The following is a 19987-nucleotide window of genomic DNA, read 5'->3' as shown; positions in this document are numbered from 1 at the left end:
AATAAGAACTGAATGAACAAGTGATCAAACAGGTTTGCTCTTGTGTTTGCGGATCACCTGTCAGGTGATCACTGTCAGCTGCGTAAGAATATGGATCCACTCCGGCAGAAGTTTATTCGTAAAATGGAACAAATGGAGGAAAATTAAAGCTTGAAAAGGTAGGCTTTGGTTCTTTATTAGCGCTTAACTTTTTAAAATGTAATACACTGAAACCTTCAATGATCCACCTCTGTCCTTCCCTAGAGAGCATCTCGAAATAGGCATTTCTAAATACTTTATGTAGTATATACTTTATAGTATATAAAATACTGTGTGAAGAGTTTACGTTATAGAATATAAATCTGATTCTTGAATACTATAATTGAATGCATAGCAACTGATATCTATAAACTCATCATTAGTAACTTCTTGTCCTTCATTTCCAGAGCTGTACATGGCAGAAAGACATGATTTTCTTTACCATTTTGAGTCAGTCCTTTGGAGAAATTTGTCTGCTATTCTCAGATGAAGTGGAGTTTAGTATTTTGGGCATTTCTGCGGTCCTTTTCCTTATAGCCCTCTGTCTTTTGATATGGCAGATTTACCACTACTGTACGCAGTTTCCTGTTTCACAAAGAGCTGGTAAGTTTTCATGCTAATGTTGACATTTATATTTGACCTAATATTGCACAAGATTAGTAGTTTATTACCATTAACATTTGTAGTTTTAGATAAGCATTCAACATACTATGTAGCACAGTATTGTTTAAGATGTATATGATTCATTAGATCTACACTACAGCACAACATTTTGGGGTCAGCCGGATTTCTTTTTTTTTTGTTTCTGAAATAATTATTATGGTTATGCAGAATAGGTAGGGTGGCCAAACGTCCTGTTTTCCCAGGACATGTCCTGGCCCTAACATAACAATTTTCTATCCATACAGAGGGGGCATACTTTAAATGTATTGAAATTAATAAGGAATCTTTGAGTAAACTTCGAGTATCATTTGAGGGTCTCATTGCCGAGCTGAGTGTCCTGGTTTTCGGTAATCAAAATATGGTCACCCTAGTATAGGTGCATTAAAGGAACACTCCAATTTTTTTGAAAATTGATTCATTTTCCAACTCCCCTAGAGCTAAACAGTTGAGTTTTACCGTTTTTTGGAATCACTTCAACCGATCTCTGGGTCTGGCTGTAGCACTTTTAGCATAGCTTAGCATAGATCACTGAATCTGATTAGACCGTTAGTTCCTTGATTGTTACGCAGGAATGAGAATATAGTTCCTAGCCATATTGGCCTAGAAAATTGCAGCTTTTAATTTTCCGTCTGTCTTAGTACACGATGTAACTACAGAAGAGTCAAGGTTTAAATAGGAAAAATATCGAAACTCTTTGGTCATTTTTTTGAGCGAGATGCTAACGGTCTAATCAGATTCAATGATCTATGCTAAGCTATGCTAAAAGTGCTACCGCCAGACCCGGAGATCGGCTGAATGGATTCGAAAACGGTAAAACTCAACTGTTTACCTCTAGGGGAGTTGGAAAATGAGCATATTTTCAAAAATAGTGGAGAGTTCCTTTAAATTGATAAAAGTGACAATGTTACAAAATATTTTCATTTCAAATGAATGATGTTCTTTTGAACTTTTATTTCAAAGAATCATGAAAAAAGTGATCACGGTTTTCACAAAAATAGTTGTATTAAGAAATGTTTCCTGAGCACCAAATCAGCCTATTAGAATGATTTCTGAAATCATGTGATCATGTGACACTGAAGAGTAATTTTACTGTATTTGTGATCAAATAAATGAATGCATGCTGCATCTGCATGGTTTATGCAAAATATCTATCAACTTCTATATGATTCCTGTGAAAATTTTGTTAGCAGATGGCCAGTCGGCTAAAAGTGGAGGTTTTCAGTATGCTACACAAACACGCGGTTCTAAGGTAATATTAATTTACATAAACCATAATTATCTTCATACCCTGGAATGGAACCACTTTGTACTGTGTTTGCTTCCATAGTTTCTGCTTGCTCTGACAAACACGTTTTGCATATGGTTTGCTTTGGTTGCCAAACAGTATGTCTATTTCTAAACATCCAATAAGAGACTATGCTAGAAAATGAGACCAGATACACACTCTGTCCATCAGATGGAGGTTCAGTATAAGGATCTGAGCCACCGACTGTCCCCTGGCCCCTCTTGCACCAACCTGGGCAGTAGTTTAGACCTGGATGACATGGCTGATCTTAAAGAGGAGCACATCCAGGGATCTCTGCGCTTTTCACTGTTCTATGATCAGCTGCAGTCCAGACTGGTGGTGACGGTACTGGATGCCCAGGATCTGGCCGTGCGAGACTTCAGTCACAGTGTGGACCCTTTTGTTTGGGTGCGGGTGCTGTGGGCAGAGAGAGAAGATGAGGAGAAGAGTTCCCTGCACAGTGTGCTGCACGAGTGGCAGACACGTCTAGTGAAGAAGAGCTGCAGTCCTGTGTTTGGAGATCAGTTCTCTTGTGCTCTGGCTGAGGAGGAAGTATCAAGAGTCACAGTTAGATTTGAGGTATGTTAACAGGCCTGGCCTGTCACAATAACAAATTTTGCTGGACGATAAATTGGCCAAGAAATTATTGCGACAAACGATAATATTATCGTTCTGAGACCATTTTCATCTAAAATAATGATAATGGCATAATAATGCAGGTACACCTTTTCAAAGATCAATAAACTTTTATTTCTAAAGACTATTTAACACTGAAAACGGAAAGCACTTTAAATATCCATAATAAATTAACAAAACAACCAAAACAAAAAAAGCAATGGACTCTCAGTCTGTTAACAAAAAAATGCACTTGAATAAACAGCTGGAAAACTGCAACGGATGTTTGTGTTTTAGGTAGTGCTGGGAATCGATTAAAAAAAATTTACTAATTAAAATCGCATTTTTTTCTGTAATTAATCACGATTAATAGGTTTTTAATGTTTTTATATAGTAATAATTTCAGTTACTCTCCAAATTACAGCATTTTTAAATATGTGTTGTATTGTCATGTTTTTATGAATGAAGGCCAGTATCACTGATGTCTCTATGAAACATTAATGACGTTACATTACAGTATAACTGAAAGCTACCAAGTTCAACATTTATTAGGCTTTAAAAAAAACAACTTTTAATTTAAGGGAACTTAAAACAATCTTTACATAACCCCATTATAATAAATGTTATTTTTACCTGTGCCTTCCCTGTTAGACATATATAGAAATGTGATAGTTATCAAACACCTTTCTAAACTGCATAAATAATAAACGAAATAAAGATTAATCATCATTAAAGTACCAATTTTCTCTGTTCCCTTTGTTCTTTGATAAACATTAATGACAGGCATCATCAGTGCTCCTGTTGCTTTAAGAACAGCTGCTGCCGAACATGGCGCGGATCTCACATCTTATTTCCTCACAACTCTTTAAATTCATTTAAGACGTTATTTAACTAATTTAAGACTCAAAATTCTCTGTGTTGTTATTGTTTGTTAATGAGCAAAGATTTATTGACTATCGCGACAGGCCTACGGACGTTCCCATGACGCAATAATTCATTTTTAGATAATTTCTTTTAGGTTAGGGACTTTGATAAATACTCAAGACATGGAATTCTGGGAGAGACTCGTGTTCCCCTGAACAGGCTGAAGATATCATATCCCCTGGAGTTAAGACAGGATCTGAAAGTATCCAAGAAAGTAAGTGCAATCCCAGCACAACACATTCGGATTTATGAGATGAGGAACAACCGGTACATTTTCTGTGTAGGACATGGTTGGTGAGGCACTGCTTTCTCTGAAATACTTGCCTACATCTCAGAGGCTGGAGGTGGGAGTGTTGAAGATCCGCACAGTCTGTCATCCCAATAAAACTGAGAGAGGTGAGGATGGAATAATCCACTAACAACAAACAAAAGTATATTTACAATTGAACATAGTCATGCTTAATAAATGCTGTAAAGTGACTTTAAATTATTGTACGGTGTTTGTTCACTGTTCTCACAGCTCTCTATGCCAGAATTAGCGTCAACTGCAACCAGTGCAAACTTCGACATCAGAGGACAACGCAGAAGCAGCGCTGTGAGGTGACTGTGTTTAATGAGGTCCTGACCTTTAAGTTATCAGATCATCATCAGATAAGAGAGGGCTCCATTATAGTGTCGGTTTTCGAGCTTCAGCCTTCAGAGAAGTCCTCCAAGCGCTTGATTGGAACCATTCACCTCATAAAGGGAAATACCTCAGAGAATGAGCACTGGAAGCTGATGATGCAATCACTACGACAGCCAATCGCTATGTGGCATTTCATCTTCATCTGAATATTGACGCACACACACGCTCACATTTCCCAAGGGGGGAGGTCGTACTTCCGACCGTTGTGTGTGTTTTCCATAGTGTTTTCAGGTTGGAATGAGGAAACAACATGGACACTGTCAGGAACAAAAAAAAACGCCGAAGGTTTCTTCATCTATGGATACTCTTGGCACCTTGGATTTGAAACTCTTTCATACTATATGACTGAGTTGTGTTAAGTATTGTTCTAATCTAGATGAAATTAGATTTTAAACATTTTTGGAATACAAGGACAGACATCATTGTCTTGCCAAGGCTAATTTCATAGCTGTCATTTAATTTCAGCTATATATTTTCACACTTTAATGTAATTCGTTAGCATTCATTTTTTTTTTTTAAAACAAAACAAACAAAAAAACAGCTTGTTTGGAAATGATGCACAATAAAATGAGTTCAAAAGTGATATTTACATTTTTTCACACACCTTATTTCATCAGTCAAATGTGAAGAATGTTTTTTTAAGTAGCCTAATTAAGAAAAATAACGTGTTTGTGTGTGTGTGTGTGTGTGTGTGTGTGTGTGTGTGTGTGTGTGTGTGTGTGTGTGTGTGTGTGTGTGTGTGTGTGTGTGTGTGTGTGTGTGTGTGTGTGTGTGTGTGTGTGTGTGTGTGTAGGCCTATATAAACAGTACACAACAACCCCACTGAAACAATTACTCTTTATGCAAAAGACATATTAGGGTTCCTTGGAAATACAATGTTCCAACAGGTCTGCTTGATCAATTACCAAAGAAGCATGTCAATATTAATAAGGATTTTCTTATCAAAATGATAAAATGCTGTGTTGCAAAAATGAAAAAATTAGTACAACCTCCTGAAATGTACAAATAAAACAAAATCTGTGCAAGTTAAAGGCAAGTTTGATTAACAGGTGAGAATGTTGAACCAAAATATTTCTTAACCATTAAACATGTTATAGGCTATAACCCAATAAATCCATCTCATATTTAATGCTGACAACAATGGAACCACTAGGGATAGAATTCTTTGCACAAAAGAGGACACTGGTACAAGAGGATTGCCGAATCAAAGTTTTAAGTGTGACAATATAGCAAAATTAACTGAAAAACTTGTTTCAAAATCCTCAAAAATCCAGTCCGTGTTTTACCAAGCTAATTTAAATCAGATGTAGGCTATTATTGTTTGTTTTCGAAGGACAAGTTACCAACTGTATCCACAAGATGGCTCTCTAACACCGTCCGACTAATGAAGCTTATCTGTTGTTTTGACAGACAGGTCAGTCCTCTGAATAAAGCATTTGAAATAGCTGCACTATATTGATATATCTTCATACTAATGCCCCACCCACAATCATTTCAGAAGGATTATTGTTATTTGACCAATTTATAATATAGACAAATTATAGCACAGGATAAATGTGATTCATCAAGCCTGCAATGCATATTTAAATGACCGTAAACTCTCACCATTTTGAATTGAACTGAACAAGCATTGGTTAACATTTATTTCCCCCTCATCTATCTTCACACTGAATGTGTCTGTAATGAAAGACTTCTCACAGATGGATTTCTGCTGCAAAAGTTGCACACGTCACCCATCATTTCCAGCCCACTGACTGAAGCACTGGCTCGCTGCTAAAACTTGCAAAGCCAGACTCAGCTTGAGGAGGCTGCATCATTAGTGTGATGCTAGGATAACAACGTTTGGAAGGAGAACAGACCCTCAGTACCGTTTAAACAGATGAGCATCTCAATGGTACTTTATTTGGTTTTGGCCTGCATCCAGTTTGTTTGTTTGAAGTCAGTGCGGAGCCACTGGACAAGTCCTGAGTCCCAAGACTGTAGATCGTGAATTAAGGCAAATATCACGGCTTTTGTCTCATAATGAGCGGTGCTGAACAGATGTTATGGCACCTCCACTGCTCAAGGCCATTCTCAGGCATCACATCTCTCTCCTCAAGACTGTTTGCTAAACTATTCCTCCCACAGTCTGTTAATGAAAGTCACAATGGGATTTGGGGGAAAAGAGTGAGCATGAGAAATCTGGGGCCTTGGAAGGGAGGAATGCATTCATCCTTTCTCGTTTTTATGTAAAACCACAATATTACTTTTACAGTCCACCAAGCAGGGCTAAGAAATACCTATTGGACGTTTCACCTTACCTACATTTTTAAGTTACTGGAGTATGGCTTCTTAAAATGCAGCGTTGCCATCACAGGAATAAAATACAATTTTAAAATATATCACAATAGAAAACAGAAAAATCTTCAATATTAATAGTATTTCAAAATGTTACAATTGAATTTTAATTGTATGCTTGATCAGTAGAAGTCATAAGAGACTTCCATAAAAAAACATAGAAACAAAGACCCCAAACTGCTGAATGGTGCTGTAATTTTTATTTTATTTTTGTCACTTTAAAGACTTAAGAAAACCACCACAAACCTGTTCTACCACCCTAAATGGGGTAACAGTGTTGGGTAAAGTTACCTTTACAAGTATACAAGTAGCCTAATGCTAATATGTGTTAGCCTACTCCTTAAAAAAGCAACTAATTGCGGAAAGTAATGGATTACGTTACTTTTGCGTTACTTTTTCTCACCTGGGCTTGCTCATTTGTTTGTTTTTAATAACAAATGTTGGCGGGGGTTGGGGCTTGGGGCACTTTTTACACAGGCCAGATTTACTAACAGCCTGCTAATGTCAGGATTTACTGAAGACACTCAGTGAAAAATAAGCACTGAAAAGGGTGGGCATTGGACAAGGTTATTTTTGCGCCTGACCTTTTTGCCTGAGCAAAATTTATAGGAGGAGAGTATTTAAATTAATCATGCAATGTGATTTACTTAGGTAAATTTACTGTTACTTGCGTGTAACATGTCTTAAACCAGACGCTAATTTTTGGGGAATTGCTCGCACGCTAATTTGCTCCGTTAAAGGTGCAGTGTCAGTGTGTAGCAAGGCCGTAACCATGTCTTGAACATTGGAGTTATTTTTATAAAGCTTAAAGGTCCCATGGCATGGCATTTTTCTATTATTTTATAGTGTTTCCTGAGGTGTACTTATATTATTAGTATGATTTTTACATCATAAAATGTCATAATTTAGAAATAAAAGGCATTTTTTCTATACTGCTGTTTGCCCTGTGGCTGAATGCCCTGCTTCAAGAGGCGTGTCTGCTGTGAGACTTCAGTAAAAACGCCCACTGTTGTGATTGGCTGACATCTTTGCATTTTAAATGAGCGGAGGGGGCGTGGTTTAACGAGGCACGAGCAGGCACGAGTCTGCCAGAGAGACGGATGGACCTGTGTTCACTTCTCATCAGTTCTCTCAGCATGTCTCAGTTCAGGGTGAACTGTTGTAGTTACTAGCATATACTTCAGGTTATTAGTTTATTTCTAGTCGGAGGGACTGTCACTCATGTCAGAAAGTTAGTAACTTTAGTAAATTATGGATCAGCGCTGACTCGAGACGCGAACCGTTCAGAACGATTCAGTCCGATTTGGTGAACTGGTTCGGTTCACTAAAAAGAACCGATTCAAAAGAATGATTCGTTCGCGAACCGGACATCACGGAGACGAAGCGATTGCTAACAAAGTTATTTATAGTAACTACTGAGTTATGAGAGCGCTGTCAGTCAGCGCGAGTTTATTGTGTTTGTATCTGAGAGTTCTGAATAAACACGAGTCCCAGTCACACCGAGTCCTCTTCATCATTATTCTACCAACTTTGTAACACATGCAATGTATCATTACAGCGAGATGAACGAGTTAGTAAGTGTTGAATATAGCATTATTTCTAGATATGTTCCAATCATATGAATAGCGTCATTGACGCGCATTGAGTAACTTACACAGCGCAAACAAAGACACAACAGCTGTAATCGAATGTAATCCAGTTTATTGTGGGGAAAGCTGGCTAGCCTAGCCCAGATACCCTCACGCTTACCCTCCTTCTGCTTAATCTCACGCCGCGTTTGGTGCCTCCGCTGTGGGCCAGATGCAGTACTGGGGGTCGGGGATGTTGGAGGCCGAGCTTCGGCGTGTGTGAAGTTTATCTCTAAAGATGTGACTGCTGATGTTAAACAGAAAAGACTGTATGCACATTTAAGAACAGATAGACGCGACGAGGACGTACAAAAACACTGACTCTCAAGATAGAAAACACCGTTCTGTCGGGAGAGAGAGAAGCCGCTGCGTGTCCACAAATAATAAATAATTAGCTACACATCAGAAATCACTGATCACAGATCAGAAGGAACTGAAGAAAGACTTCTGTTTTCATTTGTACATCCAAACACTGAGAAACTGCCAGCGTTCACTCGTTCACAAGTAACGTTAATGATCTCTCGAGCGTTTGCATGGGCGTGCCAGATTCTCTGGGCGGGGGAAAGGGAGGAAACCGTGCCTGCTTGGACGTCAAACCAGGAGCCTTCAGGATTGGCTAGTCGGGCCTGTCATTTTCTCAAAGGCAGAGAGAGACAGCCAGAACTCGGTTTTACCCCGATCAACATTTCTATCCACTTGGGGACAATATTCAGGCTAGGGGAACTCATATTAATGTTGAAATACCTCATAAAATGAAAATTTCATGCCATGGGACCTTTAAAGAAACAGAACAGTGAACGAAATTCAAGGTCTAATTCTAGTTGGGAAATAATCCTTTTGGGACTATTTGCAAACAATATTTGCATTAATTTGCATCAAATATATTATTAGTCCCCAGATCCTTCGCATTAGTGAATAAATACGTAGATCTGCCACTAACATCCGAATTCCCTAGTTGTCCGGTGGTAGCTTTTTTGTAAACCGTTTCAAAGGTTTAGGTTTGTCAAAGTAGCCTACTTTGATTTGATTGGCCATCTCAATCATTTTGACATTGATGAGCGCTGTTAGACGACCTGAGGCAGACCAGATCAAAATGTAACTTTTAAACCTTTTTGTCATCCTAACAACAACATACAGACATACAACATAATGAAGTGCAGCAGAGCAGTGCAGGAATTTCAAATATTGGGGGGGACTTGTCTATGCTGGTTATGGCCCTGGTGTGTAGTATTTATGAGGATCTATTGACAGAAATGCAATATAATATACACAACTATGTTTTCAGTGGTGTATAAAGACCTTACATAATGAACCGTTGTTTTTATTTCCTTAAAGGTCCCGTTTTTCATTTTTTTTTAAGCTTTGATTGTGTTTACAGTGTGCAATATAACATGTGTTCATGTTTCGCGTGTAAAAAAACACAGTATTTTTCACACAATTTACTTATCTGTATACCGCTGTTTTCACTGTCCTCAAAACGGCTTGAAAGATTTCCCTGTTCTATGAAGTCCCTCCTTCAGAAACACGTAACGAGTTCTGATTGTGCCAGCGGTTTCCCGTGTTGTGATTCGACAGCAGCTTAGCGCACGCAGAGCGCACGTTACCGGAAAGGTCACGCCTCTCACCATAACGGGGATGCATGCGCTCAATGATCTCTAAGTACAGCGTCCCTGGGAAAGCCAAACAAAGGTGACTTGACTCCGGGATGAAAATAACAGCGTCTCGACGACATGGCAACAAACAAACTATACGAACGCAACCGAACGCAACACTTCCTCTTCTCCACGCGGGAGCAACAAGACCACGCCCCCTTTTTCGCGTGTTCTTGTGGGCGGAGGTTAGTCGACAAACTGCTCTACTGACGTAATTAAAGCAGGAAATACCAGGATGTAGTCCTAACCAGCCGTTCGCTGTAGGCTTTGAAGGGGAACTTCTGTTAAATAAAATATCTCGCTTGGCATTGAACTTTGAGCTTTATAATTTTACAGGTATAAATGCTCTAACAGCAACATTACACACTAACTAAAGTTTGAAAAATGGGATCACGAAGAACAGGACCTTTAAAATGAGCTATTTCAATCTTCATACACCGCGGGTCCCCTTACAGTGAAATCGCCATTTTGCAGAGCCATGTTTCTACAGTAACGTTAGCCCTAAACGGACACTCTCTGCTCTCTCCGACGACAACATTGCTGTGTCGGCCACCGTAGCTTCTCTATGTGCTTCGAAAGGGAGGGGTGAGTGGTGGGCGATTGCAATTCACAACCTCACCACTAGATGCCGCTAAAATTCACACAGTGCACCTTTAAGTAAATGTGGCCCCAAAAGTGAAACGAATAAGCCTCAGTCTGAAAGAAATGCAAATTCACGCCTGTACAGTAGAGGCCGCAGCTCAAAGAAAGCCATTCTTGATCGCAGAAGAATGGGACGCAGGAGAACAAAATGTAACGCTCTTACTCCAGCAATAAAAAAACTGAAACACAAATGTGATGTTAATCTAGTCATTTTTCCATGTTAGTAAGGTTGAATTGAATCATCGAAGATCAGCAGCAAAGACATCGGTAGATAAAGTGAGAATATAGGCCTACACAAAGCAAACTTCTGTTATTTAACATTTAATTATTGCATATTGATCTCAACATGGGGACAGGAAAGGTGTCAGTCAATAAATGGGAAAACAAACAAACAACTTGCGTTACTGAAAAAGGATCTCAGATATTTTGTTGTAAATTTAAAAGTAGCCTAATGCGTTACTTTTCTCATTACTTGAAAACAGTTATCTGATTATGTAACTCGCGTTACTTTTTTCTAAGACACATTATAAAAGCTACTTAAATAAATATCATAATTGAACTAAGGCCTAATCCTGGCTTAATCTAAGCCCCGTCTGTGAAACCAGGCCTATAAGGAGTAATAAAAAGTAGTAGCACTGTGAGATCATTTACTCATGCTCTTGTCATTCCAAATCTGTAAGCATTTTTTTCTTCTGTGTAACACACCAAAAAGTTATTTGGGAAGAATGTTGATAACCAAAATGTTTCGGTTTCTATTGACTTTTGTTGACATTTTTGCCCAAAGTCAATGGGAACCAAAACTGATTACCAGCATTCGTCAAAATATATATATTTTTTATGTTACACAGAAGAAAGAAATGCATACAGATTTGGCACGACATGGGGGTGAGTATGTTTTATACATCTTAGGAGTTGTTATGCAGACTGGTGGGCTTTTAATGGGGGTTGAAAGACTTATTCTTTTGACATAATATGACTGAACCTGAAAAAAACTGAAAAAAAAGTTTCAGAGGATACAGAAACAGTCTATGAAAAACAATTCACGCTCATTTTTAGGACACAGGGAATTTAATTAAACCCAAGATATACTGAGGTTGAACTTGAAAAATGTTTCTGTGATAGTTGAATGTAATAATTGATTAATTATTTATTGATTATATTTATGGATCCTTGTGTGCTCAGAGGGGCGTGCCCAGATATGTATTTGTGTCAATGATATTTTGAGGCTGTGCATATATGAGGGTCTCATGGCATGAGCGATGGTCCCACATGATCTGTAGAGATGGCTCAAACAGTTACAAATCATTAATGAATCAGACCAGGGCATAATGGAGACCGCTGCACTATTGAAAAGATAATTACTGTTATTGTTGTTGCAACACTTTTTGTTGAGGTGTTTCTATGGGTTGTGTTCTGGGTGTGTCTTTTATTCTGTAACTCTATTTGTACATTTAAAACATTGACATCAATTTGTTTTGTTTTGGGTGGTGTACTGTTCATTCTTGAATTATATTTGTTCATTACATGATGTCTACAAATACACTGAATATTGAAAACTGAGTCAATTAATTTGACATAAAAGTCTTTTTTTTAATTTTGTGTTTTATTTTTTAAACTGTCTTTAATATCACAATGTTCCAAGCCAAATTGAAATAGACCTATGCCAGGAAAAGTAAAGTTTGAAGTGGACTATAATTTGTCTATATTCAAAGAGTACTCTCTGAGTTGTTAAAATAAGACAAGGTCTTTCCAGCATGCATTCCAAAATCTATTTTGTTCACAGATACAAATACACCTTTGGACAGCAACTGAATCAGGATGTCATGACCAACAACTGGAAAAGTGAGCCAAAGTTAATTAACCCAAAAATGGAAATTCTGTCATCATTTACTCACCCTCAAGTTGTTCCAAACCTGAATGAATGTCTTTCTTCTGCAGAACACAAAAGAAGATATTTTGAAGAATGTTGCTAACCAGGGCCCCATTATAGTAGTTTTTTCCCATACTATGGAAGTTAATGGGGCCCGTCAACTGTTTGGCTACCCTTATTCTTCTAAATATATTCCTATTCAATATCTCTTTTGTGTTCAGCAGAAGAAAGAAATTCAATTCATATGTTCAGACTGCAGGCAAATCTGCTAGCAAACCCCTCCGTCACACAGGAAAAAGCCGAAATCTGTACCATTTGAACACTGTATGAATCCTTGCAGCATTTCTGTATCCGGTTCTGACATTATCGCTATGTGTCGCGTTAAAGGGTTAGTTCACCCAAAAATGAACAAAACAAATTCTGTCATTAATTACTTACCCTCATGTCGTTCGACACCCGTAAGACCTCCGTTCATCTTCGGAACACAAATGACGATATTTTAGTTAAATCCGATGGCTCAGAAAGGCCTCCATTGGCACAATGCACTTTACACTCTCAAGACCCTTAAAAGGTACTAAAGACGTCGTTACAAAGTCCATCTCACTACAGTGGTTCTACAATAACTTTATAAAACGACGAGAATAGTTTTTGTGCGCAAAAAATCCTAAATAACGACTTATATAGTAATGACCGATTTCAAAACAATGCATCATGAAGCTTCGAATCGTTAAGAATCAGTGAGTCGATTCAGCGGTTTTGATCGCCAAAGTAATGTGATTTCAGCAGTTTGGCGGTTGCGATCCGAATCATGATTCGACTCACTGATTCATAACGTTTCGAAGCTTCATGATGCATTGTTTTTAAATCGGTCATAAGTCATTATTTAGTTTTTTTGTTGCGCACAAAAACTATTCTCGTTGCTTTATAAAGTTATTGCAGAACCACTGTAGTGAGATGGACTTTGTAACAACGTCTTTATACCTTTTATGGGTCTTGAGAGTGTACAGTGCATTGTCCCAATGGAGGCCTATCTGAGCCATCGGAGGTCTTACTGGTGTCGAACGACATGAGGGTACGTACTTAATGACAGAATTTTCATTTTTGGGTGAACTAACCCTTTAAGAATGATGCAAAAGACAGTTTGAAATCAGATTTGAGCAGCCAGACCCAGAGGCATCTGTAAAAATACAATTGGAATCGCATTTCAACCTCCATATGTGGTTTGAATCAGATTTTTTGTGTGTGTGTGTGTATGTGTGTGTGTGTGTGTGTTGTTTTTTTTGGTGTCCAGACTTTCAAAAACCCATCTGGATAAAATCTGGAAATGCAAAAAATCTGATTTTTGCTGACAGTCTGAACAAGGCCTTAGAGAAAATGGAACAGAGAAAAATTAAGCATTTATTTGTATTTATTCTCAAAGATTTCCCTCTTTAGTGCTTACCTAAGAGTGTAAAGAACCATAAACAAACTAGTGGCTGAATTTTACTGGGCAGATTAAAGAGATCTCAGTTGATCTGAGGCATGCAGACACCAAGAAACATTCTTTAAAGACCAACAGGCTCCTCACGGCAGGGAATCCAAACAAAGCATGAACAGGAATTTTGCTTTTCAGCCTGTCAGATTCCATTCACTGTCCCACAACTTTACACAATCTCAAAACCTGTGAAATGGAAACGTCATTTTATAAACCCAATATAATTAGATGTGAAACAAACTCAACTGAATATCTTGCAGTGAACTACTAGCTATTCTTGGTCCTCAGATAACACATACACCGACCACCCACAATCAGTTCACTGACACTGATGTATTGAACACAGACAGGAAAGTAGGCTACTTTCTCGATCTGGCAAGCTCTAATCCGATTGGCCGACTTTTAGTAACGTCAGGAAAAAATATAGTTTTTTTTATCAGGCCACCTAGAAATTAAGAGTACAATAGGCCAAATGAGTTTATGATATTTAACGTGCTTTTAAAGAAATATTTTTTACATGCAACATAAAATAAACAACTGTAAAGGAAGCACAATAAAGCACGTTTGCCCATCATCAACCCAAGTTCCATTCTTCACTAACGAAATACAAAACATAACTCCACTCTCTTTTAAATGTCAAAAAGCTGAATTTCTTTTTTTTTCATGCATCTGTCAATTTTGAGATTTTTGTCTTTTAGGAGTTTTTCAGACTAGTGGGAAGAAAACATCCAAAATACACTTTTAAGTGTATCTTTTATAGCACTTTATCTATTTGCATCTTGAATTATTTCTTTTTTTTTTACATTTTATTTAGAAATCTCCACTTCTGCCGCATTTGCATACAAAAAAACTTTACAGTTTTATTCTTACACTGTAAAAAAAATTCCAGTCTCCAATTGAACATTTTCTAGTGACTGATCACATCTAAATTTTTCAGTTGGCCAAATTGAATTTCTGGGAATTGATGCAATTTAATTCACAGAAATTCAATTTGGCCAACTAAAAAATGTAGATGTGATCGGTCACTAAAATTTTAAATTGGAGACCTGATTTTTATTTACAGTGTATCTGTATTCTGAAAGTTTTTACAGAGGGGTTCGTTCATAAATAATTTTCTTGATTTTATAAAAAAAAAAAAAAAATGTTTGGCTGTTGATATTTTCTGATTTATGGAGTGATCAATAGAGATATCCAAAATCCCCTCCGTAAAAACCTTTGACTGTATATATTTTAAAAAATGTTTAGAATTTTGTTCTAGAATGCAAATGAGTGCATATTTAATTAGCCAACACCTCATTTGCATATTTAAACATAACTTTTCAGAAAACTTGTAATAAAAAAAGTTTGCAATTATTAATGTAATCAATCAACTGGGGAGGTAATATATTTTTTGTCTATTCAGGGGTGTCTTGCCTTAACTTGACACGCAATCTTATTTAACACACAGCAATTATTCGCCAGATGGTGAAAACATAGAGAGACGCAGCGCAAAAAGTTGAATTTTTATCGTCTTTTCAGCTCTAAAAACAGAAAATACCATCTGTAATTGTAACTCTAAGGCAAGATTAAAACTGGAAACCATGTTGTTCCAATGCAAATGAAATGAGTTGTATCAAACATTGCTGGATTAACTCATGTTAACTAAGTAAATGTGCAGTGTTTGCCCATCTATCCTGAGTTCTCCTTTATCTTTACCCTGCTGAATTGCAGCCAGATCTTTCACTTTGGAATCTGTTAGAGAGGCACAGATAAGGGCCAAAAAACTCCCCCTTCCCACACATCAAATTAGAAAAAAATCTATGCAGCCCAAGGACACCTCACTGGCACGACTCAAACGATTCCACTCTCATTCATTTATAACTGCAGCCACAGCTTCTGGTCACGACAAAGATTATGTACTGACTGTTGTTTGTTCTTATTCACATTTGCACACATCATATATCCAATATATCCACATAATTAATCTCTAAAACACAATTTTGTATTACTAAAAATAGTAAGCAGATATGGTTCATATTTGTATTCTATATAATAGATGTGCAAAAACACCCTTGTAAAAGATAAGTACACTTTAGCATACCTTTAAAACGAGTACTTAAGGAAATAATATACTTGAAAAGAATATAAATTTGAAATTAAATGTTTTAGTTTTAAATGTATATATCTATTAGGCTAAGTGCAATTAGCTGAACTTTAGAGTGTTTTTTTAGAAACCACTTAAATGGATTAAAGTACATTGTTATATATTATGTATTTTTATAATTACTTCTATTGTCTTGAAATATGGTTGAAGTGCTAAATACTGACAAGAGTTTATGGTATGTCATGGATTTAAATGTATTTGTAATTACACATTTTTATAATGCAATGTTACACGTCGCAGTAGATTTGGCAGTGCAGTAGTACTGTAAAAACCTACAATAAATAGCCTACCACATTTCTACATTACAGTAAAATCCCATTTAAAATGTATTAAATATATCGAATAAGAATACAGTTTAAATTATAATCAAGTACTTGTGCTCTAATATGTTAGTCACTGCATCAAAATAAGTGCACTCATTAAAGCACGGCAAAAGATTCATAAAACAAAATTATTTTACTTTAAAGTACAACTTTTAATTTGACATTAATTTGACAAGTGTGTTAACAAACATAAAAAGTTGACTATATAAAAGTTTACATAATATATATATATATATTCTTATTATATATATATATATATATATATATATATATATATATATATATATATATATATATATATATATATATATATATATATATATATATATATATATATATATATATATATATTAATTAAGATTTAAAGATGCACTATACGTGCATTCAATACAATTAAGCGCACTTCCTTTTTTCACAAGGGTAGCACTGTTTTGGAAACAAGACATTTCCGACCCTTCACACAGTGCCCGTTCTATTATTGTCTACCAGTTCTTTGGTGTGTCAACATTGGCATGTGCTGTACACCAGTCAAACGGGTTAAAAGTCATGCCTTAAATTCCATTCTTTCTATTCATTCAGAACTTTAATCAAACAATGAACTTTGATGCTTGAAAGAGTTGTCATTACATGGGGCAATACATGTACTGCATTACTCATTATTAAATTATTTACGAGTTTGGGTGTCTACAGGCACTCCTATAACATTTAATTGAATTCTGTTCCTTTGGTTTCATCTTTTGTGTTTTACAGAGTAATAGATATTCACCACTATCAAAGGACTGGCAATCTGAAACTCTGCAGAGATTCATCTAGAAAAACGTTGCCATTATTTGAGTTCTGTTACAGTAACTTTTAATACATTCCCTTTAGAAAACCTCTGAAAACATGTTTTCTGATCAAAAACTGAGATGCCTACCAGTGTATAAATGTATGTAGGAAGCAATGTTTGGCTTTTCATATTTTTGTCATGCATTATTAAAGACCCCCTGTGGTAAAAATCAAGTTTTTAATGTTATGTGTAGTTTTTAATATGCTTTAACCTCATGGGGTGCCACTGTCCACGTATGAGGACATTATATTTTAGTGAATTTGTCTGACAACTTACATGTCACAATTTTAGGTCTGGATGTCCTGTACAGAGCACATTCAGGGCTTTTCAGAGATGCCATTTGTTTTGAGGTTTCACCAGGACAACAACTTCTTGGTCTTTAAAAATGACCGAATGATCAAATTGTTTTGTCATAAATCAACATCTCAGGAAAATGTTATGGGGTTTCTAATCAAAATATGACTTTCTGTTACAAAACAAAGCATTGATTTCATACATGTCCTCAATAGAGGGCACCGGGACTTAAAGCATGTTTATCAGGCATGTTTGAAGACACAACAAGTGAATAGGGAAAGAAATGACATATCAATGTTCCTATACAATATTAGGCTAGATATTATTATGGAAATGTTGCTAGCCAATTATTACTCCCATTATTAAATTTCTTTTTTCATTACACGTTGCTCCGAGAACACACTAAAATGCAACTTACAGTGCATTGGCCCATGTATGGTCATTTTACCTGCATAAAGTAAAATGGTATATCACTTTATTCCATTATATCTTTCATAACATAGTTGAGAATCATCGTTAAACCAAGATAGTTTTTTTTTTAAAAGTCCTGAAACCTGAAAATTGATTGATGAATTTTTGATTTCATGACATTTTATTTTTTAAACAACTTAGTCCTAGTCCTAGTGTCATTGGGCTGACTCCCTGATCAGTGCCCTGACTACTGAACTAGGGAGCTGCTTGAGACGCACCCTGACTCTTGTTTCTTACCGTCACAAACATGTCCCGTCAACTTGTGGGGCGTGGATTTTCTCCAAAGCGTTTCGATCCTAGACTGTAGGTTTCTATGCTGATTTTTAGAAGGCAGCTGTGCGACTCGGCGAATAGCGACTGGCTGTGTCCGAAATTATCCCATATATCCTTAAATAGGGCATCTGAGGGGCCAGCCATGTCCGAAACCATAGTGAACGTTATCGAGTGAACTCATTCGATCCCACAATGAACCGCAATATAACAGCCCATTCACGATAACTATAACGATATCATTCTGTTTATTCTAATCGCGTGCTTGTTTGCCACTTTAAATGCTCAAGCTCGTTACAGCAGGATGGATTCTGATTGGCTTTCAATGTTTTTCTAGTTCATCAACTGGATAAAATCGTTCTGAAAGAAAATGATTCCAACGATGTCGTTTCTCTGTTCTGTTATCTCTTATAGATGTGGTAAGAACTCTGCTATTCTTCAATTATGAGAACGATTTTTAGAACTAGGCTATCTTTATTGTTATCTTTAAAGTTAACATCCTTGGTGTGAAGGGCCCTTTGACCGTACACTCCATAGATATCCATAATAAAGGCTATGTCTTATTACGGCGGAGTCTCTAACGTCATCACCGGCGGCCATCTTGTCACAGACAGGGCTCTGTGGTAGCTGAGGTAAGGCGAGTGATCTGCATGAACACAAATACTCTTATCTCACTGAAATCTTGACGGATTTACTAATGGTTTGGTTTCTTACAAACGTTATTAACGTGGCTATAATTATGGATGCTTGAACAAATTATGAATAATTTTTCATAAGTATGCAGTGTCATAACTACATCTCTGACGTTTATAACAAACCAAACAGTTTGAAAATCTGTAGAAAATTTAGCAAGTTATGGTTATTTAAAAAGTGCAAGCACCCATGAAAACAATGTTGAGCGAGCAGACTGTGACAAGATGGCCGCCAGGTCAGGACGTCGACCTCCATTGGCCAGAAGCGCGCACGAGACATCTAGCCTTTATTATGGATATCTATGGTACACTCAACAGAGAATCCGAAGAATACCCATAATGCACTGTGAGGGTCGCGCCGACTGAATTCCCACTTTTCGCCACAAGATGGCGCCCGAAGAAGAATCATCCATCCATTTTCCGCTGGTCCAATGTGGGTACAGCATAATGTCATACAGGTATGAATTCCTTTTTAATTGAATTCTAAATTGTTTAAGGTGTATGCTTGCTAGTTTTCATAGAGTTCGAGATTAAATGTTTTCATTTCTACACGAGCTGCCCGTTTGCTAAATTTCAATCTTGTTAAACTTCAAGCACAGACTGTGCAAAAACGGCAGGACATCCGGTGTTGTGCCGAATTCCGACTGCTGCCCGATTATACCCCCTTTAGGTTTAGGTGTGGGGGTGTTGTTAGGATTAGGGGTGGGGTTAGATTTAGGCAATTGGTACTAACTTCGATCATAATTTGGCAGGGAGTCGAAATTCGGCACAAGCACAACACTAAGTGTCAGAATTCACGTTTACATTCACTCCTTCAAGTGGACTAGGCCTATAGTGGACTGATGTAGGGAATAATGAATGAGTGGTATAGGGTCAATTTTGAACATAGCTAAACTTTATTAGCTATTTGATAACACCAAGCCAAATGTTAATCATATCAATTACCGTTGTGTGCGGCATTAGAGAGCGATAGGCCTACATAAAACGCATTACCATTCTGATACATTGTTTAGATAAAGACCAATTAACTCCTATATTTCCACTTGGCATTGTGTAACCAACATTTATTACAGTTTGACAGTGGATCAGGCAGTCCAAGATGGTGTGATTGAGTGGAGGCGGAGACCAATTTGCATATTCATGATGGATCCAGAGCCAGAGCTGGAGAGCAT

The 19987-nt window shown here is 37.1% G+C and overlaps 1 protein-coding gene across 1 annotated transcript; it reads left to right on the top strand.

Annotated features, from left to right (window-relative positions):
• The first annotated feature begins 55 nt into the window (after window positions 1-55).
• On the top strand, window positions 56-4772 carry syt19 (synaptotagmin XIX). Its single transcript, XM_079825419.1, has 7 exons — window positions 56-158; window positions 426-621; window positions 1869-1930; window positions 2138-2545; window positions 3600-3719; window positions 3790-3901; window positions 4026-4772. Exons 2-7 carry the CDS (start codon window positions 447-449, stop codon window positions 4334-4336), a joined length of 1188 nt encoding a protein of 395 aa, XP_079681545.1. The 5' UTR covers window positions 56-158; window positions 426-446; the 3' UTR covers window positions 4337-4772.
• Window positions 4773-19987: the final 15215 nt, after the last annotated feature.

This window comes from Gobio gobio, assembly GCF_949357685.1.
Source record: "Gobio gobio genome assembly, chromosome: 9".
Lineage (NCBI taxonomy): Eukaryota > Metazoa > Chordata > Actinopteri > Cypriniformes > Gobionidae > Gobio > Gobio gobio.
Note: the sequence above shows the minus strand (reverse complement) of the source record. Positions and strands in the feature narration are given on the sequence as shown.

Excerpts from the sequence above, each read along its gene's own strand:
- syt19 (XM_079825419.1), top strand. The coding sequence starts at position 447 with ATGATTTTCTTTACCATTTTGAGTCAGTCCTTTGGAGAAATTTGTCTG. Across the intron at positions 1,931-2,137 it reads CACAAACACGCGGTTCTAAG|ATGGAGGTTCAGTATAAGGA; the intron begins GTAATATTAATT and ends TCTGTCCATCAG. Across the intron at positions 2,546-3,599 it reads GAGTCACAGTTAGATTTGAG|GTTAGGGACTTTGATAAATA; the intron begins GTATGTTAACAG and ends AATTTCTTTTAG.